This window comes from Tamandua tetradactyla, chromosome 9 (genome assembly GCF_023851605.1).
Source record: "Tamandua tetradactyla isolate mTamTet1 chromosome 9, mTamTet1.pri, whole genome shotgun sequence".
Taxonomy (NCBI): Eukaryota; Metazoa; Chordata; class Mammalia; order Pilosa; family Myrmecophagidae; genus Tamandua; species Tamandua tetradactyla.
In genome coordinates this window covers 109,585,243-109,610,178 of record NC_135335.1, presented here as the reverse complement: position 1 = coordinate 109,610,178, position 24,936 = coordinate 109,585,243, and the positions used below count along the sequence as shown (strand labels likewise).

General features: G+C 39.0%; 1 protein-coding gene across 5 annotated transcripts in view; it reads right to left on the bottom strand.

Annotated features, from left to right (window-relative positions):
* Positions 1-24,936, bottom strand: part of IPO11 (importin 11) — a 337,786-nt gene that overhangs the window by 270,589 nt on the left and 42,261 nt on the right. For all 5 annotated transcript variants that reach the window (XM_077117257.1, XM_077117259.1, XM_077117260.1 and 2 more), the window contains exon 2: positions 3,111-3,254. In XM_077117257.1, coding sequence (XP_076973372.1) covers positions 3,111-3,248 — 138 coding nt within the window. In that variant the 5' untranslated portion in view covers positions 3,249-3,254. The remainder of the gene's footprint in view (positions 1-3,110; positions 3,255-24,936) is intronic.

Sequence of the window (24,936 nt, the reverse complement as noted above, 5' to 3'; positions counted from 1 at the left end):
TTAAGATGTCAATCCTACCTAAATTGATTTACAGAGTCAACGCAATACCAATCAAAATCCCAACAACTTACTTTTCAGAAATAGTAAAACCAATAAGCAAGTTTATCTGGAAGGGCAGGGTGCCTCGAAGTGCTAAAAGTATCATGAGGAAAAAAGAAACGAAGTCAGAGGTCTCACGCTGCCTGACTTTAAGGCATATTATGAAGCCACAGTGGTCAAAACAGCATGGTACTGGCATAAAGATAGATATATCGACCAACGGAATCGAATAGAGTGCTCAGATATAGACCCTCTCATCTGTGGACATTTGATCTTTGATAAGGCAGTCAAGCCAACTCACCTGGGACTGAACAGTCTCTTCAATAAATGGTGCCTAGAGAACTGGATATCCATATGCAAAAGAATGAAAGAAGACCCATATCTCATACCCTATACAAAAGTTAATTCAAAATTGATCAAAGATCTAAACATTAGATCTAAGACCATAAAATAGTTAGAGGAAAATGTAGGGAGATACCTTATGAAACTTACAATTGGAGGCAGTTTTATGGACCTTAAACCTAAAGCAAGAGCACTGAAGAAGGAAATAAATAAATGGGAGCTCCTCAAAATTAAACACTTTTGTGCATCAAAGAACTCCATCAAGAAAGTAGAAAGACAGCCTACACAATGGGAGATAATATTTGGAAATGACATATCAGATAAAGGTCTAGTATCCAGAATTTATAAAGAGATTGTTCAACTCAACAACAAAAAGACAGCCAACCCAATTACAAAATGGGAAAAAGACTTGAACAGACACCTCTCAGAAGAGGAAATACAAATGGCCAAAAGGCACATGAAGAGATGCTCAATGTCCCTGGCCATTAGAGAAATGCAAATCAAAACCACAATGAGATATCATCTCACACCCACCAGAATGGCCATTATCAACAAAACAGAAAATGACAAGTGCTGGAGAGGATGCGGAGAAAGAGGCACACTTATCCACTGTTGGTGGGAATGTCAAATGGTGCAACCACTGTGGAAGGCAGTTTGGCGGTTCCTCAAAAAGCTGAATATAGAATTGCCATACGACCCAACAATACCATTGCTAGGTATCTACTCAAAGGACTTAAGGGCAAAGACACAAACGGACATCTGCACACCAATGTTTATAGCAGCGTTATTTACAATTGCAAAGAGATGGAAACAGCCAAAATGTCCATCAACAGATGAGTGGCTAAACAAACTGCGGTATATGCATACGATGGAATATTATGCAGCTTTAAGACAGAATAAACTTATGAAGAATGTAATAACATGGACCTAGAGAACATTATGCTGAGTGAGTCTAGCCAAAAACTAAAGGACAAATACTGTATGGTCCCAATGATGTGAACCGACATTAGAGAATAAACTTGGAATATGTCATTAGTAACAGAGACCATCAGGAGTTAGAAATAGGGTAAGATAATGGGTAATTGGAGCTGAAGGGATACAGACTGTGCAACAGGACTGAATACAAAAACTCAAAAATGGACAGCACAATACTACCTAATTGTAATGTAATTATGTTAAAACACTGAATGAAGCTGCATCTGAGCTATAGTTTTTTTTTGTATGTTTTTTTGTTTGTTTTTGTATTTTTTATTTTTATTTTTTTCTCTATATTATCATTTTATTTCTTTTTCTGATGTCTTGCTATTTCTTTTTCTAAATCAATGAAAATGTACTAAGAAATGATGATCATACATCTATGTGATGACATTAAGAATCACTGATTGCATATGTAGAATGGAATGATTTCTAAATGTTGTGTTAGTTAATTTTTTTTTAATAAATAAAAAAAAAAAGTATTGGCAAAGTCCCTTTGAGGGATGGGAGAAAAAATATGGAAGTATTAAGCTTTACCACTGAGGAAACCCCAGATACTGTGTCAAACATTAGGGACACCCCAGACAATTGGACCAAGTCCTTCATCTTGATGCTTGCTCTTGTGAATCTTAGGTATGTAGCTGAGAAGGTTAACCTACCTACCTACAGGCATGTATGACAAAGAGTCATCTCCAGAGGACCTCCTTCCCTAAGCCTAACTTTGCAAGTGAAACCATTGCCCTCCCCACTACATGAGACAAGACATCCAGGTATGAAAGTCTCCCTGGAGGCATGGGAGATGATTCCCAGGGATGAGTCTGACCCTGGCACCGTGAGATCAACAAAGCCATCCTGAGCAAAAGGGGGAAAAGAAAGTGTAACAATTAAGATATCAGTGGCTGAGAGAGTTCAAACAGAGTCAAGAGGCTACTCTGGAGGTCACTCTTACACAAGCTCCAGGTAGACATTGCTTCTACCACAACTTGCCAAATCCCAACCAAAACCATCCCTGCCAATACTAAAGAATACCTGGACCATTATATAAGATTCTACAAAGGTTCCACACACTAGGGTAACTTTCCAGAACCTACAATCTCCAGAGGGGTCCCTGGACCAGGTAAGTCCTGAAATGCAGAGGGGCCAACCTTTCCAGAACATCAACTAATTCCATCCCCTTTCCCATATTATCAACAGCCCCTTCCAACATGAAAAAGTTAGAATGGCCATAGCCCAAAAAACCCCTAATGAGTGAGAAAAAGATCAAAGGTGATGTTAGAGTTATAAAGGGAAGTTCGGGTTCAACAAATGAGTATGAATACTGAATCAGTATACTGATATTTCTTTTAGTCTCCAGTACCTTAGAGCAGCTAGAAATAAAAACCTAAAATCATGGAATTGTTATCTATACCAAACTCTGAAATCTGTTCTACAACTAACTGTGGCAATGTACATTAAAGTGTACTACCTATAGTACCGAAGTCAGCATTAACATTTTAAAACTAAAAATCACCACAGCATTGCCTTCTGAGCAGAAGATAAGAAAAGAATGTTATTCATACATAAATCGACAATATTTCTTAAACACCCTCAATGAACCATATCCTCAATTAATGAAATAATGGCAGCGGCAATGTCAGTGAAACATTTGGATTAGTTTCACTAAAGTAAACTTTGAATGCAAGTATGATTTGAGAATAATTAAAACAACTTTTGACTTACAAAAAATAAAAGCAAAGTATTTTAGAGCAACTTACCAGCAACACAGAATAAAAACCTGGCTGTGTCTCCCACTGCTTCAATTGTTCCTCAGCAGGTTTCAATATCGCAGTATCCTGACTGGTGGCCTGCGTTAAGACCTGAAGGACAACAGTGCTGGCACTATCAAGATCCATGGAAACCTGGCAATGATAAGTTAACATACTTGAATGTACATTATACATAATAAAAGATTAACAGTAACATAAATGTAAAAAAAAAAAAAAGCCCAAATGTCCTAAATCACCCATATACTTCAATCATTCACCTATTTTTTCATGTTTCTACTACGCTTCTTTTCTATAGACCACCCAAACTCCTACTTCAAATTCCCATAATTAAAATCACTTATGCCTTCAATTCTAATTGGAAATGTGTTTATTATCTCATAAATAGAAGATCATGATAAACTAAAAAAAAAAAAAGAAAAAACATGAAAGGCAAACTTACTAAATCCTAGGTAAAAACCATTGCCTGCCCAAGACTGGGGATAATGCTTTCTGACTTTGTTTTAAAAAAAACAGATGTGTTAAAGAAGTATTAACCACATCGTAGCACCCAACTTTCTCCATGACAAAATCAGAAAGAGTAACAAAGATCTGAAAAAGGAACACAGTGACTCCTACATCATCCTATGTACCAATGGTACATATCCAAATGTTACATGTCCAAAACATTTTAAAGAAAATAAAAGTATTCCAAGAAATGTTCTGAAGAAAAAAGAAACTAACTGAACCAATTCACAAAAACAGAAAACCTGAATTAGAAGAGATCATAAGAGTTGGGTCATCTAGTTCACTACCAAATTGGGTCATCTAGTTCACTATACAAATACACGAGTAATTTATTGAATTCCCCAGGAATCTATTTCTAATCATCTCCAAAGTCACATACAATTATACATCCTTAGCAAAACAATATACATATCCAAAGTATGCATGGTAAACTATAAACTAAAAATAAATGTAGACTATAAAATAACTAGTGAATAGGCAAAAACTATCCAAAGAAGCCGTTTCAGGGTTCTGTATTATATAAGAAGGGACCTAGATGAAAAAGCAGAGAAGCTATGACTGAGGAACTGGGGTGAATGTACTCAATCGCAACCTGTTCACAGACTAGATGAGGCAGTGAAAAGCGGCACACCCTCTTGGTCCCACAGCCTAGGGTTCCCATGTGCCAGCAAACTCATTTTATCCACATACAGAGAACCTGCTGCAGTGCCCAGTGCCCACCTCCCATTCCTGAGGCTGGCTACTGCAGGTGACTGGATATGGAGGAGACTGGGAAGCCCTTCCCTCAGGATAAAGAAGGGTATACCAAGCAGTGCCAATCTGACCACTGGCAAGGGACAGACAATCCAAGTCCCAGTGCCTCAATCCTTTCTGCATGGGGAACCAGAGCGCTCACTGCATAAATGAGTGGAGAGGCAGGGATAACGGGGGGAGTAGCCCTGCAACACCTGGCACCAGTCGACCAACCCCCAAGGCCAATGGGTACACACCAGCCTGGGTACTGATGGCCCAAGAAAAGTAATGTGCTCCTGTGCTGGGTGCTGGCTGGTGAAGTTGAATATCACAGTCCTGCAGAGTCTCACTACACAGGAGTCTGGGAATCACCAGACCCACTGTACATAAAAGCAGAGGCTCTGTTGCACTGCACAGTGACCAACACCCACCTGCAGAGCCAGCAGCTTCCAGTGCACACAGAGGCCTGTGGCCTTGACTGTATTTTCACCCGGCATGGTCCCTCCAGAGCAAACTGCTAGAGTCTGGGAAAGGCCAGGTTATGGGGAAGAGGTGTCCCCAAGAACACCATGAGCTGGGAAAATGAGGAAGATGCAGTCTGACAAGCTAATATTCTGTCCAGCCCTTAACAACACTCCACAAAGGGATACACCCCCAGGCCTTGGTTTCTAAAACCAAGCAACAACAAAAATCTTAGACCCACAAGGAAAACAAACTTTCAAAACAATCTTATCAAGATAATCAAATGCTAAGAAACCACGAAAAAAACACTGGGCCCATGAAAAAGCAATAAGATATGGCTGAGCCAAATACATAAATAAAGCCAAAGGAGATACAGAATTTGGAACTAATCAAAGATGTCCAGACAAATCTCCTAAATAACGTCAATAAGATGACTGAAGAGATAAAGGCTATCAAGACACCAGCACAGCATCAAGAATTTGAAAGATTAAGTAGAAAAACAGCAGATTTTATAGAAATGAAAGATACTATAGCTCAAATTTAAAATACACTAGAGACTTTCAGGAAGATGGCCGAACAGAGTAGTTCATGTTCAGCCCTGCTCCAGGGAAAAATTAGAGAAGGGATGGGAGGGCAGCTGAGACAGCAATTCAAGAGTGCAAGTGACCTGGGAGAACCTTCTGCACCACACAGATAAGTCATAGTTGCAGAAGTGGGGGGAATTAAGTAGAAAGCTGGAGTCTGGCACAGAGGCACAGAGCCAGTAAGAGTGCATGGACAGGAGCCGGAGACTAGGAAGTAAGCGTTCCTTGAACATGCTACCCTCACCAGCGCAGCCCTGTGACTGGCGACTCACACCACATACCATACACCCAAACCCCATCACCCACTCCCACTCCCCACAATCCAAGCACTCCAGCCCCACTAGCCCCCAGCACATGAACCCCCCACACACACCCCCACCCCAAGTGCAGCCCAACCCACCTCTCCTGCACCCCTCTGGAGCCCTACCTCCCCCTCCCTGTTCCCTGAAGGCTGTTGCCAGTTCTTAAAGGCTACAGGCACTAACCTCCATACCGAGGCTACTCTTGACCCTACTAATCGTGTTGCACAGACTCACCCTGGCCCTCTGAGCTCTGAGTTTCAGTTTACAGCACTACTAGATCACACAGGTACACAGGGTCCTAATCACGCCCTTCAACTCTGGGAACCTCAATTCAGAGTAGGCCTAGTAACGCACATGTGCACGGCCCTCAGTCATACTTTCCAACTCTGAAAAAGTGCTGAACCAGGTCATATCTGCCCCAAAAAAGGAAGGATAACACCAACCTGCTGTCACAACTCAATGCATGGCCACAAAGGACCCCACACCCTAGACCAGTACACACCAGGGTTATGCCCTCTGCCCCCCCAAGAATGGTACACCGGCATAGCTACATCCTCCCTGGCCACTGGTTGTACAAGTTCACCAGCATCAGCGTAACATCCCCAATCTGCACCTGTACCTGCGCTGAAACAAATCACCACACTGCTGTGCCCCACCCTGTACCCTGCTCTACATCCATCCCACAAACACAAGGCCTTAGACTTCTGAAAGAAATCAACTCCCAAAGTAAATCAATCAGGATATTTACATGGGACGAAAAAATTGATCACTAAGCATATCACAATGCAGACAGATAAAGCCCTGCCTAATGACCAAATTAAAACATCAGAGGAGACAGACCTTCAAACAACTAATCAAAGACGTTCATACAAATCTATTTAATAAAACAAGGGGGATGGCAAATGACATAAAGGAGATCAAGAAGACACTAGCAGAGTATAAAGAGGAACATGAAAGAGTAAACAGAAAATTAGTGGATATCACAGCGATTAAAGACTCTGTTGACCAAATGAAAAACATACTAGAGGTACACAACAGCAGATCTGAAGAGACAGAAGAAAGAATAAGTGATATAGAGAACAGGATAACTGACTTCAAAGACTCAAAACAGCAAACAGAAAAAAGATGGAAAAATTTGAATTGGATCTCAGGGATATGATAGACAAAACAAGCGGCACAAATATAAGAATCATTGGTGTCCCAGAAGGAGAAGAGTAGTAAAGGGTTAGGTAGAGAAGATGAGGATATAATGGGGGGAAAGCTTCCCAACCCTTACAACAGACATAAATATAAAAGTCAAAGAAGCTCAGCGAACTCCAAACAGAATAAATCCAAACAGGCCTTCCCCAAGACACACAGTAAACAGTCTGCCAAATGCTGAAGAGAAGCAGAAAATTCTGAAAGCAGCAAGAGAAAAACGATCTACCACATACAAAGTAAACCACAAAAGACTGAGTTTAGACTACTCAACTAACACCATGGAGGCAAGAAGGCAGTGGTATGATCTTGATTTAAGATCTTGAAAGAGCCAAGAATTCTGTACCCAGCCAAATAATCTTTCAAAACTGAGGGAGAGATTAAAGTTTTCACAGACAAGTTCTGAAAGAATTTGTCAACAAGCCAGCCCTACAAGAAGTTCTGTCAGCTGAAAAAAAAAAAAAAGACAGGAGAGGGAGGTCTGGAGGAGGGCGCAGAACTGAACAGTACCAATAAAGGTAACTTAAAGGATAAAAAGAAAAAGAGGGAAAAAATATATAGATTTGACCAATACAATCAAAAAGATAAGACAGGGGATTCAAGAAAACACCTTTTCAATAATAACTCTGAATGTTAACGGACTAAATTTACAAATTAAAAGACACAGATTGGCAGAATGGATTAAGAAACATAATTCAGCTATACACTGCTTACAAGAGACTCATTTTAGACATAAGGATACAAATCAAGTTCAGTGTGGTAATTACTTCTGGATTTTGAGAGGCTGTTTTTTGGGCTTTTTTGTTCCCCCTATTATTTATTTTTATTCCATATGTTCTACTCCTTTGTTGACAAGGTAGATAAAAGGAGCATCAGACACAAGGTTTTCACAATCACACAGTTGCATTGTGACAGCTGTATCATTATTCAATCATCCTCAAGAAACATGGCTACTGGAACACAGCTCTACATTTTCAGGCAGTTACCTCCAGCCTCTCCATTACATCTTGAATAACAAGATGATATCTACTTGATACGGAAGAATAACCTCCAGGATAACTCTCAACTCTGTTTGGAATCTCTCAGCTATTGACACTTTGTCTCATTTCCCTCTTCCCCCTTTTGGTCGAGAAGGTTTTCTCAATCCCTTGATGCTAAGTCTCAGCTGATTCTAGGGTTTTTCTCAGTCCCTTGATGCTGAGTCACAGCTCATTCCAGGATCTCTGTCCCACGTTGCCAGGAAGGTCCACACCCCTGGGAGTCATGTCCCACGTAGAGAGGGGTAGGGTGGTGAGACTGCTCATTGTGTTGGCTGGAGAGAGAAGCCACATCTGAGCAACAAAAGAGGCTCTCTTGGGGGTGACTCTTTGGCCTAAATTTTAAGTAGACTTGAACTATCCTTCTTGGGGTTAAGTTTCATATGAACAAACCCCAAGACTGGGAGCTCAGCCTATAGCTTTGGTTGTCCACACTGCTTGTGAGAATATCAATAATTCAACCTGGGGAAGTTGAATTTCTCCCCGTTCTCACCACTCCCCGAAGGGGGCTTTGCAGATACTTTTCCACTCACTGATCGACTCACTCTGGGATTCATCGGGGCATCACTCCGGACAAACCAGCAAAACTGTGAGCCTGTTTTATATATATAACCTGACATTTAGAGATAAGAACAAAGCTGATCAGTTTGGGGTTAAAGTAATTCAGAACACAGGGGTAAGGAAAACAGTGTCTATATTTTAAAACCACACATACTCTTGGAGACCAAAGGAAGAAAGATTTATTTGGTCTGCAACTGAAATTTTCTTTAGTGCATAATTTAACTTAACCTATCTGTATAGCTCATTTGAACAATTAAAACACAGGGAGCCCAGAATAAGAAGGAGGTCCTTTAATCTTGTATAGATTATTGTAATGCCTGGATACATCCTACAGATATTAAGCAGATAATCAAAAAGTACTGGCAAAGAAAATGTCCATCAATAAACGAGTGGCTAAACAAACTGTGGTATATACATACGATGCAATATGCAGCTTTAAGACAGAATAAAGTTATGAAGTATGTAACAACATGGATGGACCTTAAGGACATTATGCGGAGTGAGACTAGCCAAAAACAAAAGGATAAATACTGTATGGTCTCACTGATATGAACTGACATTAGTGAATAAACTTGGAATATGTCGTTGGTAACAGAGACCATCAGGAGATAGAAATAGGGTAAGACATTGGGTAATTGGAGCTGAAGGGAAACAGACTGTGCAACAGGACTGAAAACAAAAACTCAGAAATGGACAGCACAATACTAACTGACTGTAATATAATTATGTTAAAACACTGAATGAAGCTGCATGTGAGAATGATAACGGGAGGAGGGCTGGGGGCATAAATGAAATCAGAAAGAAGGATAGATGTTAAAGATTGAGATGGTATAATCTAAGAATGCCTAGAGTGTATACTGATAGTGACTAAATGTACAAATTTTAAAAACATTTTTGTATGAGGAAGATCAAAGGAATGTCATTACTGCAGGGTCCTGAAAATAGATGGCAATTAATATTTTAAAATGTCATCTTATATGTGAGACTAAAGCAAAAAATGTTTATTTGGTACAAAATTTATATTTTGACTAAAGCATTTCCTAATATAACTTATGTAGATAGTTTGATTGAACACCATATGTACTTGGAATCTCAGGTAGGATATGAGATTTTGTTGGTTTGTCCAGAGTGATGCCCCGATGAATCCCAGAGTGATTTGATCAGTGACTGGAAAGGTATTTGCAAAGCCCCCTTCGGGGAGTTGTGAGAACGGGGAGAAATTCAACTTCCCCAAGTTGAATTCTTGATATTCTCACAAGCAGTGTGGACAACCAAAGCTATAGGCTGAGCCCCCAGTCTTGGGGTTTCTTCATATGAAACTTAACCCCAAAAAGGATAGGTCAAGTCTACTTAAATTTAGGCCTAGGCGTCACCCCCAAGAGAGCCTCTTTTGTTGCTCAGATGTGGCCTCTCTCCAGCCAACACAATGAGCAGTCTCACCACCCTACCCCTCTCTACGTGGGACATGACTCCCAGGGGTGTGGACCTTCCTGGCAACGTGGGACAGAGATCCTGGAATGAGCTGTGACTCAGCATCAAGGGACTGAGAAAAACCCTAGAATCAGCTGAGACTTAGCATCAAGGGATTGAGAAAACCTTCTCGACCAAAAGGGGGAAGAGGGAAATGAGACAAAGTGTCAATAGCTGAGAGATTCCAAACAGAGTTGAGAGTTATCCTGGAGGTTATTCTTCCGTATCAAGTAGATATCATCTTGTTATTCAAGATGTAATGGAGAGGCTGGAGGTAACTGCCTGAAAATGTAGAGCTGTGTTCCAGTAGCCATGTTTCTTGAGGATGATTGAATAATGATACAGCTGTCACAATGCAACTGTGTGATTGTGAAAACCTTGTGTCTGATGCTCCTTTTATCTACCTTGTCAACAAAGGAGTAGAACATATGGAATAAAAATAAATAATAGGGGGAACAAATGTTAAAACAAACTTAGTTTGAAATGCTAGTGATCAGTGAAAGTGAGGGGTAAGGGTTATGGTAGGTATAATCTTTTCCCTTTTTTTTCTGTTTTCGTTTTATTTCTTTTTCTATTGATTTCTTTTTCTGAATGGATGCAAATGTTCTAAGAAATGATGAATATGCAACTAAGTGATGATATTGTGAATTACTGATTATCTATGTTAATGTTTTATTACGTTTGTTAAATTTTTTTTAATTAATAAATTTTTTTAAAAAGTACTGGCAAAGTAACTTGAGGGATTGGAGAAAGAATATGGAACTATTAAACCTTACCAACAGGGAATCCCCTGATGCTGTGTCAAACTTTAGGGACACCCAAATCAATAGGCCATGCTCTCGATCATGAGGCTTACTCGTGTGAAGTTTAGGTAGGTACCGGAGAAGCTTAGACTACCTATAGACATGCCTGAGAGTTACATCTTGAGGATTTCCTTTGTTGCTAAGATGTGGCCTTAGTCTCTCTAAACCCAACTCTGCAAGTGAAATCATTGCCCTCCCCCGTATGTGGGACATGACATCAAGGGGTGGATGTTTCCTTGGTGACATGAGATATGGCCTCCCAAGGATGAATCCAGCCCTGGCACTGTGGGATCAACTATGCCATCCTGACCAAAAGTAGGAAAAGAGCTGTATCTAATAAAGTGTCAGTGGCAGAGAGAATTTAAATAAGAGTCGAGAGGCTACTCTGGAGGTTTGCTCTTACGCAAGCTTCAGTTAGACCTTGGTTCCTATCATAACCTGCCAAACCCCAATCGAAACCATTCCAGACAATCCTAAAGAACACCTAGGGCAATATATAAGATTCCTTAAGGGTTCCATGCACTAAAGTAACTTTCCAGAAACCTACAACCTCCAGATGGATCCCTGGTTCAGATAAGTCCTGAAATCTAGAGGGCCCAGTCTCTCCAGAACATCAGATAATTACATCTCCCTACCCCAGATTAGTGACAGACCCTTCCAATATCAAAAATTTAGAATGGCCATAGCCCAAACATCCCTAAAGAGAGGGATGGAAAGATCAAAGGTGATGGTAGAGTTATACAGTAAAGATAGGACTTAACAAATGAATATGAATACTGAATCAGTAAATTGATAACTTTTTTAGTCTCCAGTACCTTACAGCAGCTTGAAGTGAAAACCTATAATTGTAGAATTGTAACCCATGACAAATTTTGAAATATGTTCTACAACTAATTGTGGTGCAGTGCTTTGAAATTTGTTGCTTTTTTGTATATATGTTATTTTTCACACACAAACAATCAATTGTGATGATAAAAAACTATTTAAGCCTCCTATATTCTGGAGTAGCAAGAAGGAAAAATATCTGCGAGGTTTGTATGGTATCCCATGACAAACTCTGGGATCTGTCCAATAACTACTTTTGAGAAATGCTTTGAAAACGATTGCTTTTTTATTTCTTTGCTTTGTATATACGTTATACTATACAATTAAAAAGTTAAAAAATACATACTAGAGACACAAAGCAGCAGATCTGTTGAGGCAGAAGAAAGAAGAAGTGAACCAGAGGACAGAAGAATTGAACTGGGATGCACAAAAGAACAAATAGTGAAAAAGATGGAAAATTTTGAACTGGACCTCAGGGAAATGATGGACAATAAGGAGCACGCAAATATACGAATCAAAGGTGCTCCAGAAGAAGAAACTTGGAGTTTCCACCCTACAGTATTGAATCAGGATTTTTTTAAATGGCTGCCCCACAAGAATGGATGAGAATTAAAAACTTGTTTTTCTGAGATACATAATGTTTTCAAACCAGTCCAGTTTTGAAACCCTGAGAGGCCAGCCTCTCTAATAACATCAGCTTGTTCCATCCCATTATCCCATGTTATCAACACCTCTTTCCAACATGACCATTAGGTGACCATACACCTAAACACTGGGAGAAGAATCAAAGGAGAAGGAGCAGTTATAAGAGAGAAGATAGGATTTAACAAATGAGTATGACTGTTGAAATATCAATCATTATATTGATATTTCTTTAATCTCCAGTGTCTTGGAGCAGCTAGAAATTTACCACTTTCTGTATATATTTTGTGCCAGTGTGAAGGGATTACGTGCCCTAGAAAAGCCATGTTTTAATCCTGATCCATCTTGTGAAGGCAGCCTTTTCTTTTAATCCCGACTCAGACCTTTTAAAAAAATTTTTTTTAAAAGTACTGGCAAAGTAACTTGAGGAATTGGAAAAGTGAAGATATGACCTGTTCTAGTTTGCTAGCTGCCGGAATGCAATATACCAAAAATGGAATGGTTTTTAACAAGGGGAATTTAATGAGTTGCTAGTTTACAGTTCTAAGGCTGAGAAAATGTCCCAATTAAAACAAGTCTAAAGAAATGTCCAATCAAAGGCATCCAGGGAAAGATACCTTGGTTCAAGAAGGCCGATGAAGTTCAGGGTTTCTCTCTCAAGTGAGAAGGCACACGGCGAACACAGTCAGGGCTTCTCTCTCAGCTGGAAGGGCACATGGCGAACACGGCGTCATCTGCTAGCTTTCTCTCCTGGCTTCCTATTTCATGAAGCTCCCCGGGAGGTGTCTTCCTTCTTCATCTCCAAAGGTCGCTGGCTGGTGGACTCTCTGCTTCGTGGTGCTGCAGCATTCTCTGCTCTCTCCAAGTCTCTCATTCTCCAAAATGTTTCCTCTTTTATAGGACTTCAGAAACTAATCAAGACCCACTCAGATGGGTGGAGACATGTCATCCCCTAATCCAGTTTAACAACCGTTCTTAACTAAATCTCATCAACCAGGGAGATGATCCCATCACAGTCCCAAATACACAGCATTGAATAGAGACTATTCTACCTTTAAGAAATGGGATCCATATTAAAACATGGCTTTTCTTAGGGGGCATACTTCCCTTCAAACCAGCACATTCCACCCTCTGGCCCCTAAAAAAGACATGTTTTTCCCAAATACAAAATACATTAATTTCATAACAATATCAGAAATCCTTAAACCTATCAGTAGCAATACAATGAAGTAAAAAATTAGAGACAGTATAAAATCTCATCAAGTCAGTTACAGGCATGGTCTGTCCTAAGGCAAAATTTTCTCCATTTGCTCTGGACCTTTTAAAACTCATAACAAGTTATTTGCTGCCAACATACAAAGGAGGAACATTCATAGGATACATATACTTATTTCCATAGGGAGGAAGGAACACAGGGGTCACCGGACCCATACAGTTTCGAAAACCTGCAGGGCAAAGTCCATTAGATTTCAAAGTCTGAGACTCATTTATCCTCAGGGTTTTAGAAAGTGGCAGTCCCACCCTTTCCAAATGCCTATGCCTGCCTCTCTCTGAATGCAACCTTGGGGGATATTGGGGAGACCACCTTTCTCTCAGCTCCACCCTCTCCAAGCATTGGGGCCGCACCCAGGCTCTCTGCCATCTCCGGGGCACACGCTCAGCCCCTCCATGTGGTGGCAGCCAGGCTCTCCCCCAACCCCAAGAAACGTGCTTCACCCTCTCCAAGGCCTGAGGCGGCATGACTCTTCCACTGCAATGAGGTGGAAGGCCCATTCTCTGTCTTTGGGGCAAACTCACCCTCTCCACGGGCTTGGGTGGGTCCACTCTCCTGGCCCGAGGCTTCCTGACTTCAGACTTCAGCCTCCACGGTTTTGCCTCTGAAGTTATTTTTCCTCCAATGTGTCCCTTCTCTGAACCCCTCAGTCCAGACTGGCAGCAGCTCTGTTTATACAGGTCCCACAGCACTTTCGTTGGCTTTCTATGCAGTAGCCTTGGATCATGCCCATCAGACATAAGGAGTTTCCACAAATCCTTCCTGGATAACTCCATGTCCGTTCCTGACTTTCTCTGAAATGGCTGGCTAGTTCCACATTTGGTTAAATCCACACTATACTCTGTAGTCTCCCTTTCTGTAGGCCCAGAATTTTCCAGGACCTCAGTTTCTGGTTTCTTTTTACTCAAGAGTTCAGTTTTCAGCTTATCTCTTTCCTTTCGCATTTCACTATAAGCTGTGAGGAGAAACCAGGCTGCACTTTCAACACTTAATTTGGAGACCTCTTCTGCTAAGTATCCAAGTTCATGGCTTTTAAAATCTGCCTTCCAGCCAAAGCCACTAGTCAATTTTGCCAGACTATCTGCCATTTTAAAACAAGGATCGCCTTCCTTCCAGTCTACAATAACACAGACCTCATTTCTGTCTAGGGCCTCATCAGAGGTATCTTTAGAGTCCACATTTCTCCCAACAGTCTCTCCAAAGCATTCTAGGCCTTCTCTATCAAGCTTTTCACAACTCTTCCAGAATCTTCCCCATATCCATTTAAAAAGCCGTTCCAACATGTTTGGTATTTGCAAACTGCAGCAGCAGCACCCCACTCTCCGGTACCAAAATCTGTTCTAGTTTTGCTAGCTGCCGGAATGCAATATACCAAAAATGGAATGGTTTTTAACAAGGGGAATTTAATGAGTTGCTAGTTTACAGTTCTAAGGCTGAGAAAATGTCCCAATTAAAACAAGTCTAAAGAAATGTCCAATCAAAGGCATCCAGGGAAAGATACCTTGGTTCAAGAAGGCCGATGAAGTTCAGGGTTTCTCTCTCAAGTGAGAAGGCACACGGCGAACACAGTCAGGGCTTCTCTCTCAGCTGGAAGGGCACATGGCGAACACGGCGTCATCTGCTAGCTTTCTCTCCTGGCTTCCTATTTCATGAAGCTCCCCGGGAGGTGTCTTCCTTCTTCATCTCCAAAGGTCGCTGGCTGGTGGACTCTCTGCTTCGTGGTGCTGCAGCATTCTCTGCTCTCTCCAAGTCTCTCATTCTCCAAAATGTTTCCTCTTTTATAGGACTTCAGAAACTAATCAAGACCCACTCAGATGGGTGGAGACATGTCATCCCCTAATCCAGTTTAACAACCGTTCTTAACTAAATCTCATCAACCAGGGAGATGATCCCATCACAGTCCCAAATACACAGCATTGAATAGAGACTATTCTACCTTTAAGAAATGGGATCCATATTAAAACATGGCTTTTCTTAGGGGGCATACTTCCCTTCAAACCAGCACATGACCCAACCAAAGGAACAAACCAACAATTCAAATGAAACACAGGAGGTGAAACAACTAATTCAGGTAGTTCAAACAGACATGGAAAATCTATTCAAAAATCAAATCAATGAGTTAGGGAAGACAGAAAGAAGACAACGGGTGAATAAAAAGAAGAAATCAAAAGTCTGAAAAAACAAATGGCAGAACTTACATGACTGAAAGGCACAGTAGAAGAAATGAAAAAAAAAAACAATGAAAACCTACAATGTTAGATCTGAAGAGGCAGAAGAAAGGATTAGTGAACTAGAGGATGGGACATCTGAAATCCAACAAGCAAAAGAAAATATAGGGAAAACAATGAAAAATATGAGCAGAAACACAGGGAACTGAATGACAACATGAAGCATGTGAATATATGTGTTGGGGATGGCACAGAAGGAGAAGAGAAGGGAAAAGGAAGAGAAAGACTAATGGAGGAAATTATCACTGAAAATTTCCCATCTCTTACAAAAGACATAAAAGTACAGATCCAAGAAGCACAGTGTACCCCAAACAGAATAGATCCAAACATACATACTCCAAGACACTTACAAATCAGAATATCAGACGTCAAAAAGAAAGACAGCATTTCGAAAGCAGCAGAGAAAAACAATCCATCACATACAAGGGAAGCCCAATAACACTATGTGTAGATTTCTCAGCACAAACCATGGACGTGAGAAGACAGTGGTTTGATATATTATATTTAAGATATTAAAAGAGAAAAACTGCCAACTAAGAGTTCTATAGCCAGCAAAATTGTCCTTCAAAAATGAGGGGGGAAATTAAAACATCTTCAGTCAAAAAATCACTGCAAAAATTTGTGACCAATAGACTGGCTCTGCAAGAAATACTAAAGGGAGCACTAGAGGCACACAGGAAATGACAGAGGAGAAAGAGGTGTAGAGAAGAGTATAGAAATGAAGTCCATCATTAAGTAAAGGTAAAAAGAGAAAAAAATTAGATATGACATATAAAACCCAAAAGGCAAAATGGTAGAAGTACTGCCCTTACAGTAGTAACACTAAATGCTAATGAATTAAATTCCCCAATCAAAAGACATAGATTGGAAAAATTTATTAAAAACCAGAACCCATCTATATGCTGTCTACAGGAGATATATTTTAGATCCAAAGACAAACACAGATAGAAAGTGAAAGGTTGGGAAAAGATATTTCATGCAAACAACAATCAAAAATGAGCAGGAGTAGCTATAGCAATATTCAACAAATTGGACATCAAATGTAAAACAATTAAAAAAGACAAATGAAGGACACCATGTATTAATAAAAAGAACAATTCAACAAGAGGACATAACAATCATAAATATTTATGCACTAAGCCAGAGTGTTCCAAAATACATGAGGCAAACATTGAAAAGAGATAAGACACATCCACCATAATAGTTGGAGACTTCAATTTCCTGCTCTCATCAATGGACAGAATATCTAGACAAAGGATCAATAAAGAAACAGAGAATTTGAATAATACAATAAAAAAAACTAGATTAACAGACATTTATAGAACATCACACCCCAACAACAGCAGGATACACCTTTTTCTCAAGTGCTCATGGATCATTCTCAAGAATAGACCATATGCTGGGTAGCAAAGCAAGTCTCAATAAACTCAAAAAGTTTGAAATCACACAAAACACCTTCTCAGATCATACAGGCAGGAAGTTGGAAATCACTAACAGGCAGAGGGCCAGAACATTCATAAATATGTAGAGGCTCAACAACATACTCTTAAACAACCAATGGGTCAAGGAAGAAATTACAAGAGAAACCAGTAAATATCTAGAGGCAAATGAAAACGAAAATACAACTGTGCTGGTTTGAAAGGATGTATGTACCCTAGAAAAGCCATGTTTTAATCAAAATTCCATTTCATAAAGGTAGAATAATCCTTATTCAATACTGTATGCTTGAAACTGTAATCAGATCATCTCCCTGGAGATGTGATTTAATCAAGAGTGGTTGTAAAGCTGGATTAGGTGGTGACATGTCTCCACCCACTTGGATGGGTCTTGGTAAGTTTCTGGCATCACATAAAAGAGGAAACATTTTGGAGAATGAAGGAGATTCGGAGAGAGCAGAGAATGCTGCAGCAGCATGAAGCAGAGGGTCCACAGTCAGAGACCTTTGGAGATGAAGAAGAAAAACACCTCCCAGGGAGTTTCATGAAACAGGAAGCCAGGAGAGGAAGTTAGCGGATGACGCTGTACTCGCCATGTGCCCTTCCAGCCAAGAGAGAAACTGTGATTGTATTCACCATGTGCCTTCTCACTTGAGAGAGAAACCCTGAACTTCATCAGCCTTCTTGAACCAAGGTATCTTTCCCTGGATGGATGCCTTTGATTGGACATTTCTATAAACTTATTTTAATTGGGACATTTTCTCGCTTGTAGAACTGTAAACTAGTAACTTATTAAATTCCCCTTTTTAAAAGCCATTCTGTTTCTGATATATTGCATTCCAGCAGCTAGTAAACTAGAACAACAACATAGCAAAATCTATGGGATGCAGTACAGGCAGTGCTGAGAAGGAACTTTATTGCCTTAAATGCCTAAATTAAAAAAAAGAAAGGGCAAAAATTGAGGAATTAACTGTTCACTTGGAAGAACTGGAGAAAGAACAGCAAACTAACCCCAAGCAAGCAAAAGGAAAGAAATAACAAAGATCAGAGTGGAAATAAATGAAATTGAGAACATGAAAACAATCGAAAAAAATCAACAAAACCAGAAATCGTTTCTTTGAGAAAATCAATAAAATTGATGGATATTTAGCTAGTTTGACAAAAAGAAAAAGAGAGATGATGCAAATAAATAACTTCAGAAATGGAAGAGGAGACATAACAATGGACCCAGCAGAAATAAAAGAGGTAATGAGAGGATACTATGAACAACTTCATGCTAATAAACTAGACAGCGTAGATTAAACACATAACTTCCTAGAGCGGCAAGAACAATCAACACTGACTCAGGAAGAAATTAAAAACCCCAACAAACCAATCATAAGTAAAGGAATTGAATCAGTCATTAAGATGCTCCCAAAAAAGAAAAGTCCAGGACCAGAGGGATTCACATGTGAATTCTAACAAGTATACAAGCAAGCATTAGTACCAATTCTGCTCAAATGCTTCAAAAAAATTGAAGAGGATGGAATGCTACCTAATTCATTCTATGAAGCCAACATCACCCTCATACCAAAGCCAGACAAAGATACTACAAGAAAAGAAAACTATAGACCAATCTCTCTAAGGAATATAGATGCAAAAATCCTCAACATTTTGGCAAATCGAATCCAGCACCACATTAAAAGAATTATACACCATGACTAAGTGGGATGCATCCCAGGTATGCAAGAATGTTTCAACATAAGAAAATCAATTAATGTAATATATCATATCAATAAATCAAAATAGAAAAACCACATGATCATCTCACTTGATGCAGAAAAGGTAGCTGACAAACTTATTGAAAACATTTGAAAGGATAGGAATAGAACTTCCTCAACACGATAAAGGGAATATATGAAAAACCCACAGCTAACATAATCCTCAATGGGGAAAGACTGAAAGCTTTCTCTCTAAGATCAGGAAAAAGACAAGGATTTTCTCAGAAGGAAAGATGGACAATAAAGACTGAGATGGTATAATCTAGGAATGCCTACAGTGTATAATGATAGTGACTAAATGTGCAAATTTAAAAATGTTTCTGCATGAGGAAGAGCAAAAGAATGTCAATAATGCAAAGTGTTGAAAATAGATAGTAATATTTTAAAACTTTAACATACGTGTGAGACAAGCAAAAAATGTTTATTTGGTACAAAATTTATATTTTGACTAGTGCATTTCCTAATATAACTTATGTGGACAGCTTAATCGAACACCATAGTACTTGAACCTTGTGTACCACATGACATTTTGTAGGTCTGTCCAAAGTAATGCCCAGATAAATCCCAGAGTGATTTGAACAGTGAAAAAAGTATTTGCAGAGTCCGCTAGGGGGAATGGTGAGAATGGGGGAAAATTCAACTTCCCCAAGTGGAGAATTCTTGATATTCTGACAGGCAGTGGGCACAGCCAGAGCAATAGGCCGAGTCTTCAATCTTGGGGTTTGTTCATATGTAACTTAATCCTGCAAAAGATAGGCTAAATTAGGCTTAAGAGTCACCCCCAGAGAACCTCTTTCGTTGCTCAGATGTGGCCACTCTCTCTCAGCCAACACAACAAGCAAACTTAACTGCCCTCCCCATCCTGTAAACCTTCCGGAGAATGTGGGACAGAAATCCTAGAATGAGCTGAGACTCAGCGTCAAAGTACTGAGAAAACTTTCTCGACCAAAAGGGGGAAGATAGAAATGAGACAAAATAAAATGTCAATGGCTGAGAGATTTCAAACAGAGTCAAGGTTATCCTAGAGGTTATTCTTATACATTATACAGAGATCACCTTTTTAGTTACGGTATAATGGAGAAGCTGCAGGAAAGTGCCTGAAAATGAAGAGCTATGTTCCAGTAGCCATGTTTCTTGAAGATGACTGAATAATGATAAAGCTTTCACAGTATGACTGTGTGATTGTGAAAACCCTGTGTCTGATGCTCCTTTTATCTACCTTATGGACAGATGAGTAAAACATACAGATTAAAAATAAACAAATAATAGGGGGAACAAATGTTAAAATAAATTTAGTAGACTGAAATGCTGGTGATCATTAAGAGGGTGGGGTAAGGGGTATGGTATGTATGAATTTTCTTCTTTTTTTCTTTTTATTTCTTTTTCTGAATTGATGCAAATGTTCTAAGAAATGATCATGATGATGGATATACAACTATGTGATGATATTGTGAGTAATTGATTATATATCAAGAATGGAATGATCATAAGGTAGGAATGTTTGTGTTTGCATGTTGTTATGTTTAATGAATAAATAAAAATCACTATGAAATAAAAATAATAATAATAATAGGGTATTACAGAAGAACTCTATTTTATGCATGATGTTTCTGTAAACCTACAACTTCTCTTAAAAAAAGACTATAGTTTATCTTCCTGATGAATTATACCACACCAAAAATGAAAACAAAGAAATAAAAATAAATAAAGTCCAACAATAGTATGTGGGTAGTTTTGGGTGAAAAGGAACTGTAGAGTGGTGTATATCACTGCAAGGAAACCAAAGGATGAAACGTTGAACTGTACCCTCTTCAGAGTGAAAATGTTCTAGAATTGATTGTGATGATGAATACACAACTCTGTGAATATACTAGAAGCCAATGATTGTACACTTTAGATGGATGGATTGTCTGGTATGTGAATTTATCTCAATAAAACTGCCTTAAAGAAATGAAGTCTGAAATTAATGGGGTCTGGGAAGACACCATACATAAAATTAATAAGGTAAAAACTAGGAAAAGAAATTCTGAATGACTAAAGCAGACAAAAGATTACAATATATACAAAGCGTTGGCAAGGATATATGGAAACATTGCTGCCTGAAGTACACATCGTTGCAACCATTCTGGATTGCAATCATGCCCAAAGGAATGAAGGAAAGAGGGATGGAACGAAGAAGGGACGGAGGGAGGGAGGGGGGCAGGGGAGGAAAAGAGGAAGGAGAAGGAAAAAAGAGAGAGAAAGAAAAATAAAATTGTGATGATACAGATATCTCCTATGACCTATCTGTTCTATTCCTGGTCTATACTGGAAAACCAAAGAAACTCATGCATAGACATACAAGGAGAAAAGGACAAGGCTGTTCATCTCACATTTTCTGTAGTAAAAGAGAGATGGAGACAACATGCATCAATCTTTAGGGAAATGAATACCAAAAAGTGCATCTTGTCCTTCCCCACCTGAATCTGTTCCCTCTTGTGGAAAGCTCTTATCTCTATACATCATGCTTTTTCTCCTCATTCCAATCTCTCAAGTTGTCCTCTACTCAAAGAGGTTTTCCATGACTACCCAATCTAAAGCTGCTCACTCCTCAACCCAAACTCTCTGCTTCCAACATCCTTCTTAAGTTTCCTGCATGGCACTTTTAACCATCTGACATTCTAACATAAATGCATTTATTGTCCAGACTCCCCCTATTTCAATTTAAGGCCCAGAGAGCAGGAACTTCAATTTGTTCAAAGCTGAATCCTCAGAATCTAAAAGAGTATATGGTTCCTGGTGCCTGCCCACACCAAAAAAACTAAAAGAGTACATTTGGCATGTATGAAAGTGATGAATAAACATTTATTAAATAAATGAATGCAATGAATAAAACCCAGTCTCTGCTTATAGCTGTGTAGCACCACAAAAAGTACAAAAAACAGAAAGGAAAAGCCAAATTAGTTAATAAACATCAGAAAAGCCTCTGATTTTTCAAACTTAAAACAGTCAACATTTCACGTTTTTCAATCCTTTGGTAATTCAACCTGCCTTCACAGTATTCAACAACACAGCAGATTCTAGTAGCCAGGCACTATTTTGAGACAAAAATAAATAAGGGCTTTTCATTCAAGTCTAGAGAGGAAAAAAGAAAAACAAACAGTTGCAATACAGTATAAGGGCTATGATAAGCTATTACAGACTAATATTAAGGATAGGGAAGGTTTCCTAAAAAGGGAATTAGGTAGCATTTGAGATGAGTCCTAAAAACTGTTCAGGAGCTATTCAGATGCATGCACATTATGGGTATTTGTCAGACAGCTGGTGAGTAAATTCTAGACAGAAGGCACAAAAATATACAAAGGTGTGAATTTTTAAAAACATCCTAACATTTCTGAAGAACTCTAAATTGTCATGACAGAAGAACATGTGGCAAATTGTAGCAGAAAGCAAGCAAGGTCCAAAACACTAAAATCTTTATATTCGAGACTAGGTAGATTGGGATTTTAATAAGAAGATTTGCATGGAAGGATTACAGAACACAATCTGCCTCCAAAAAAGGACAGATAGAAAGGGGTGGTATGTGTGCTGAGAAGCAGGGAAATTATTTAGGTTTACACAAAAATTCAGATAATAAATGATATTCTGAACGAAGGTGGCAGCAACAGGGAAAAAAGAAATGGATGAAAGAGGTAGGATAAGATCTGACAAATAGTTTGGGAGAAGGAGCAGCACACAAAGAAAGAGTTAAGATTTTGACTTCACCAACTGAGCAGTGCATGCAAGGATAATAAGAGAAAGAGAAACAACTTCAACAAGAGAAATATAATTTTTGTCATTCATTTAAGATATCTTAATTAACAGTGACTTCTGCTAAAGAGAAAGATTTGGGAGTCATCAAAACAGAGACAGTAGTTGAAGTCACTAAAGTTGAGACCATTCAAAGAATGAATGAGTCTGAAGAGAACAGAAGGCAGTACCCCACAGTGAAACAATCACTTAACTGGTCAGAGAAGACAGAAAGACAAACCAAGGAAAGACTGGTGAACGAGGAAAAGGGAAATACAAGAATATGATGCCCCAGAAGCTAAAGAAGAGAATTTCAAAGAGGAGCAAGTAGTCAAAAATATCAAATGGTTAAAAAGAGTCCATCAGATTTAGCAACAAATGGTAACCAATGGTAACCACCACACCATCAAATTCAGTGACTGAAAGAGATTGTCAGATTTCACTACAGTGAAAAAAGAATAAGGATGTGGAGGAAATGAATACAGGTCTACCTTGTTATATCACACTTCACTTTATTGTACTTTGCAGATACTGGGTTTTCTGCCAATTGAAGGTTTGTGGGAAACCTGTGTTGAGCATGTCAATCAGCACCAATCAACAGCATGTGCTCAATTCATGTCTCTGCGTCATTTTTTTTAGACAAAATGCTATTGCATATTTAAAAGACTACAGTACAGTGTAAACATAACTTCCATATGCACTAATCCTGTGTGTGACTTGCTCTACTGTCATATTCACTTCATTGCCATGGTCTGTAACTGAACACGCAATATCTCTGAAGTATGCCTGTACAGATGACTCCTTCAAGAAATGTTAAGGGAAGTAATATAAAAGAAGCTGAAGAGGGATCTACGATGAGAGAAGATATTTAAGATAAGAGGTTTAAGTGTGTTTAAATCTTGATAAGTTGATGCCAATTCAAACTGAAAAAAGATAATTGAGGAAACACTGACTCTGAGGAGAAAAGCTTGGAGTACAATTAAAAAAGGGCAGGTAGAGACAGGTTTGTATGAGGGCAAAAGAATCTAGAAAGAAATGAAGATCCCACCCAATATCTTTTCCGTCCTATGTGAAGTAGAAGGGAACATGATTCAGAAAAGAGTAAGGAGCAAAAGTCATAGATTAACAGGCATCATGGGAAATAAGATTACTTACTCAGGATGCACAAGATTGTTGAGCTGTCCATCCAGTGCTCTGTAAATATTTATTGTTGAACGAATAACTAGCTGTCATTCATAAAATGCTTTAATCAGTTTTAATATAATGAACTCTACCAGCAGCCAGCAGAATAGCATGGAATGAGTCAGAACTCGGTTTATAAATTTAGATGTTTGTGACCTTACATACAAGTCACACACTATTTCTGGGCCCCAATTTTCTCAACCAGATGAATCAGACTTGATAATCAAGATAAGGTCACCGCAGATTAAAATAAAGCCATAATTTTTATGGAGGCTTGTGCATAACCTCAGTCTTAACTTTTACTGATCAAAGTAGTACATCTCAAGCTTAAACGTACATTTGTGTTATCTGGAAATCTTGATAGAATGATGAATAGCTCTGAAGTTGAACGTGAGAGCATACATTTTGTACAACTTCCCAGGTGATGCCACGTACCACACTTTGAGTAGCAAGAGCATAAAATAATTGATTCCGCTCAAGCTTTACAAAGCTTATAACTGCGGGCTTGTTTGTAATCAGCCTGACATGTAGAAAGACACTTTAGGCTCACACCTGTACTAAATGTGTCCTGACATTCCCTACAACACTCTGAAATTAACTGATGGTTCCCATTTGGTGCAGATAGTAAAAGAAAGTAATGACTACTTCTACCATCAGCAACATTTAAGATAAATTAGATTAAATACACAGGCACACACATATGGTTAAAATCCTACTAATCAAACATATTATCTTTTCCAAAATATGAAAACACATACATTTGTGTATGTGTACACACTCAGGTACATCCCAAAATAAGAGAAAATATATTAATTGTAGGAAAAAATCCTCAGTATAACTGCCACATGCCTACAAAGGTTATTTTGCATTCTGCTTTGATCCTGAATGTAAATGCATTCACAATGTCACAGAATCTAAATATTTTTTATATTAATTATGAAATAATCTTTACATATTTGTTTTAACCGGACCACCGCTCCTATTACTATAACCGAGTACGTTTGCATGAGAATTCTCTTCTGCTTTAGGAAAAGGAACTGGGGCAGAG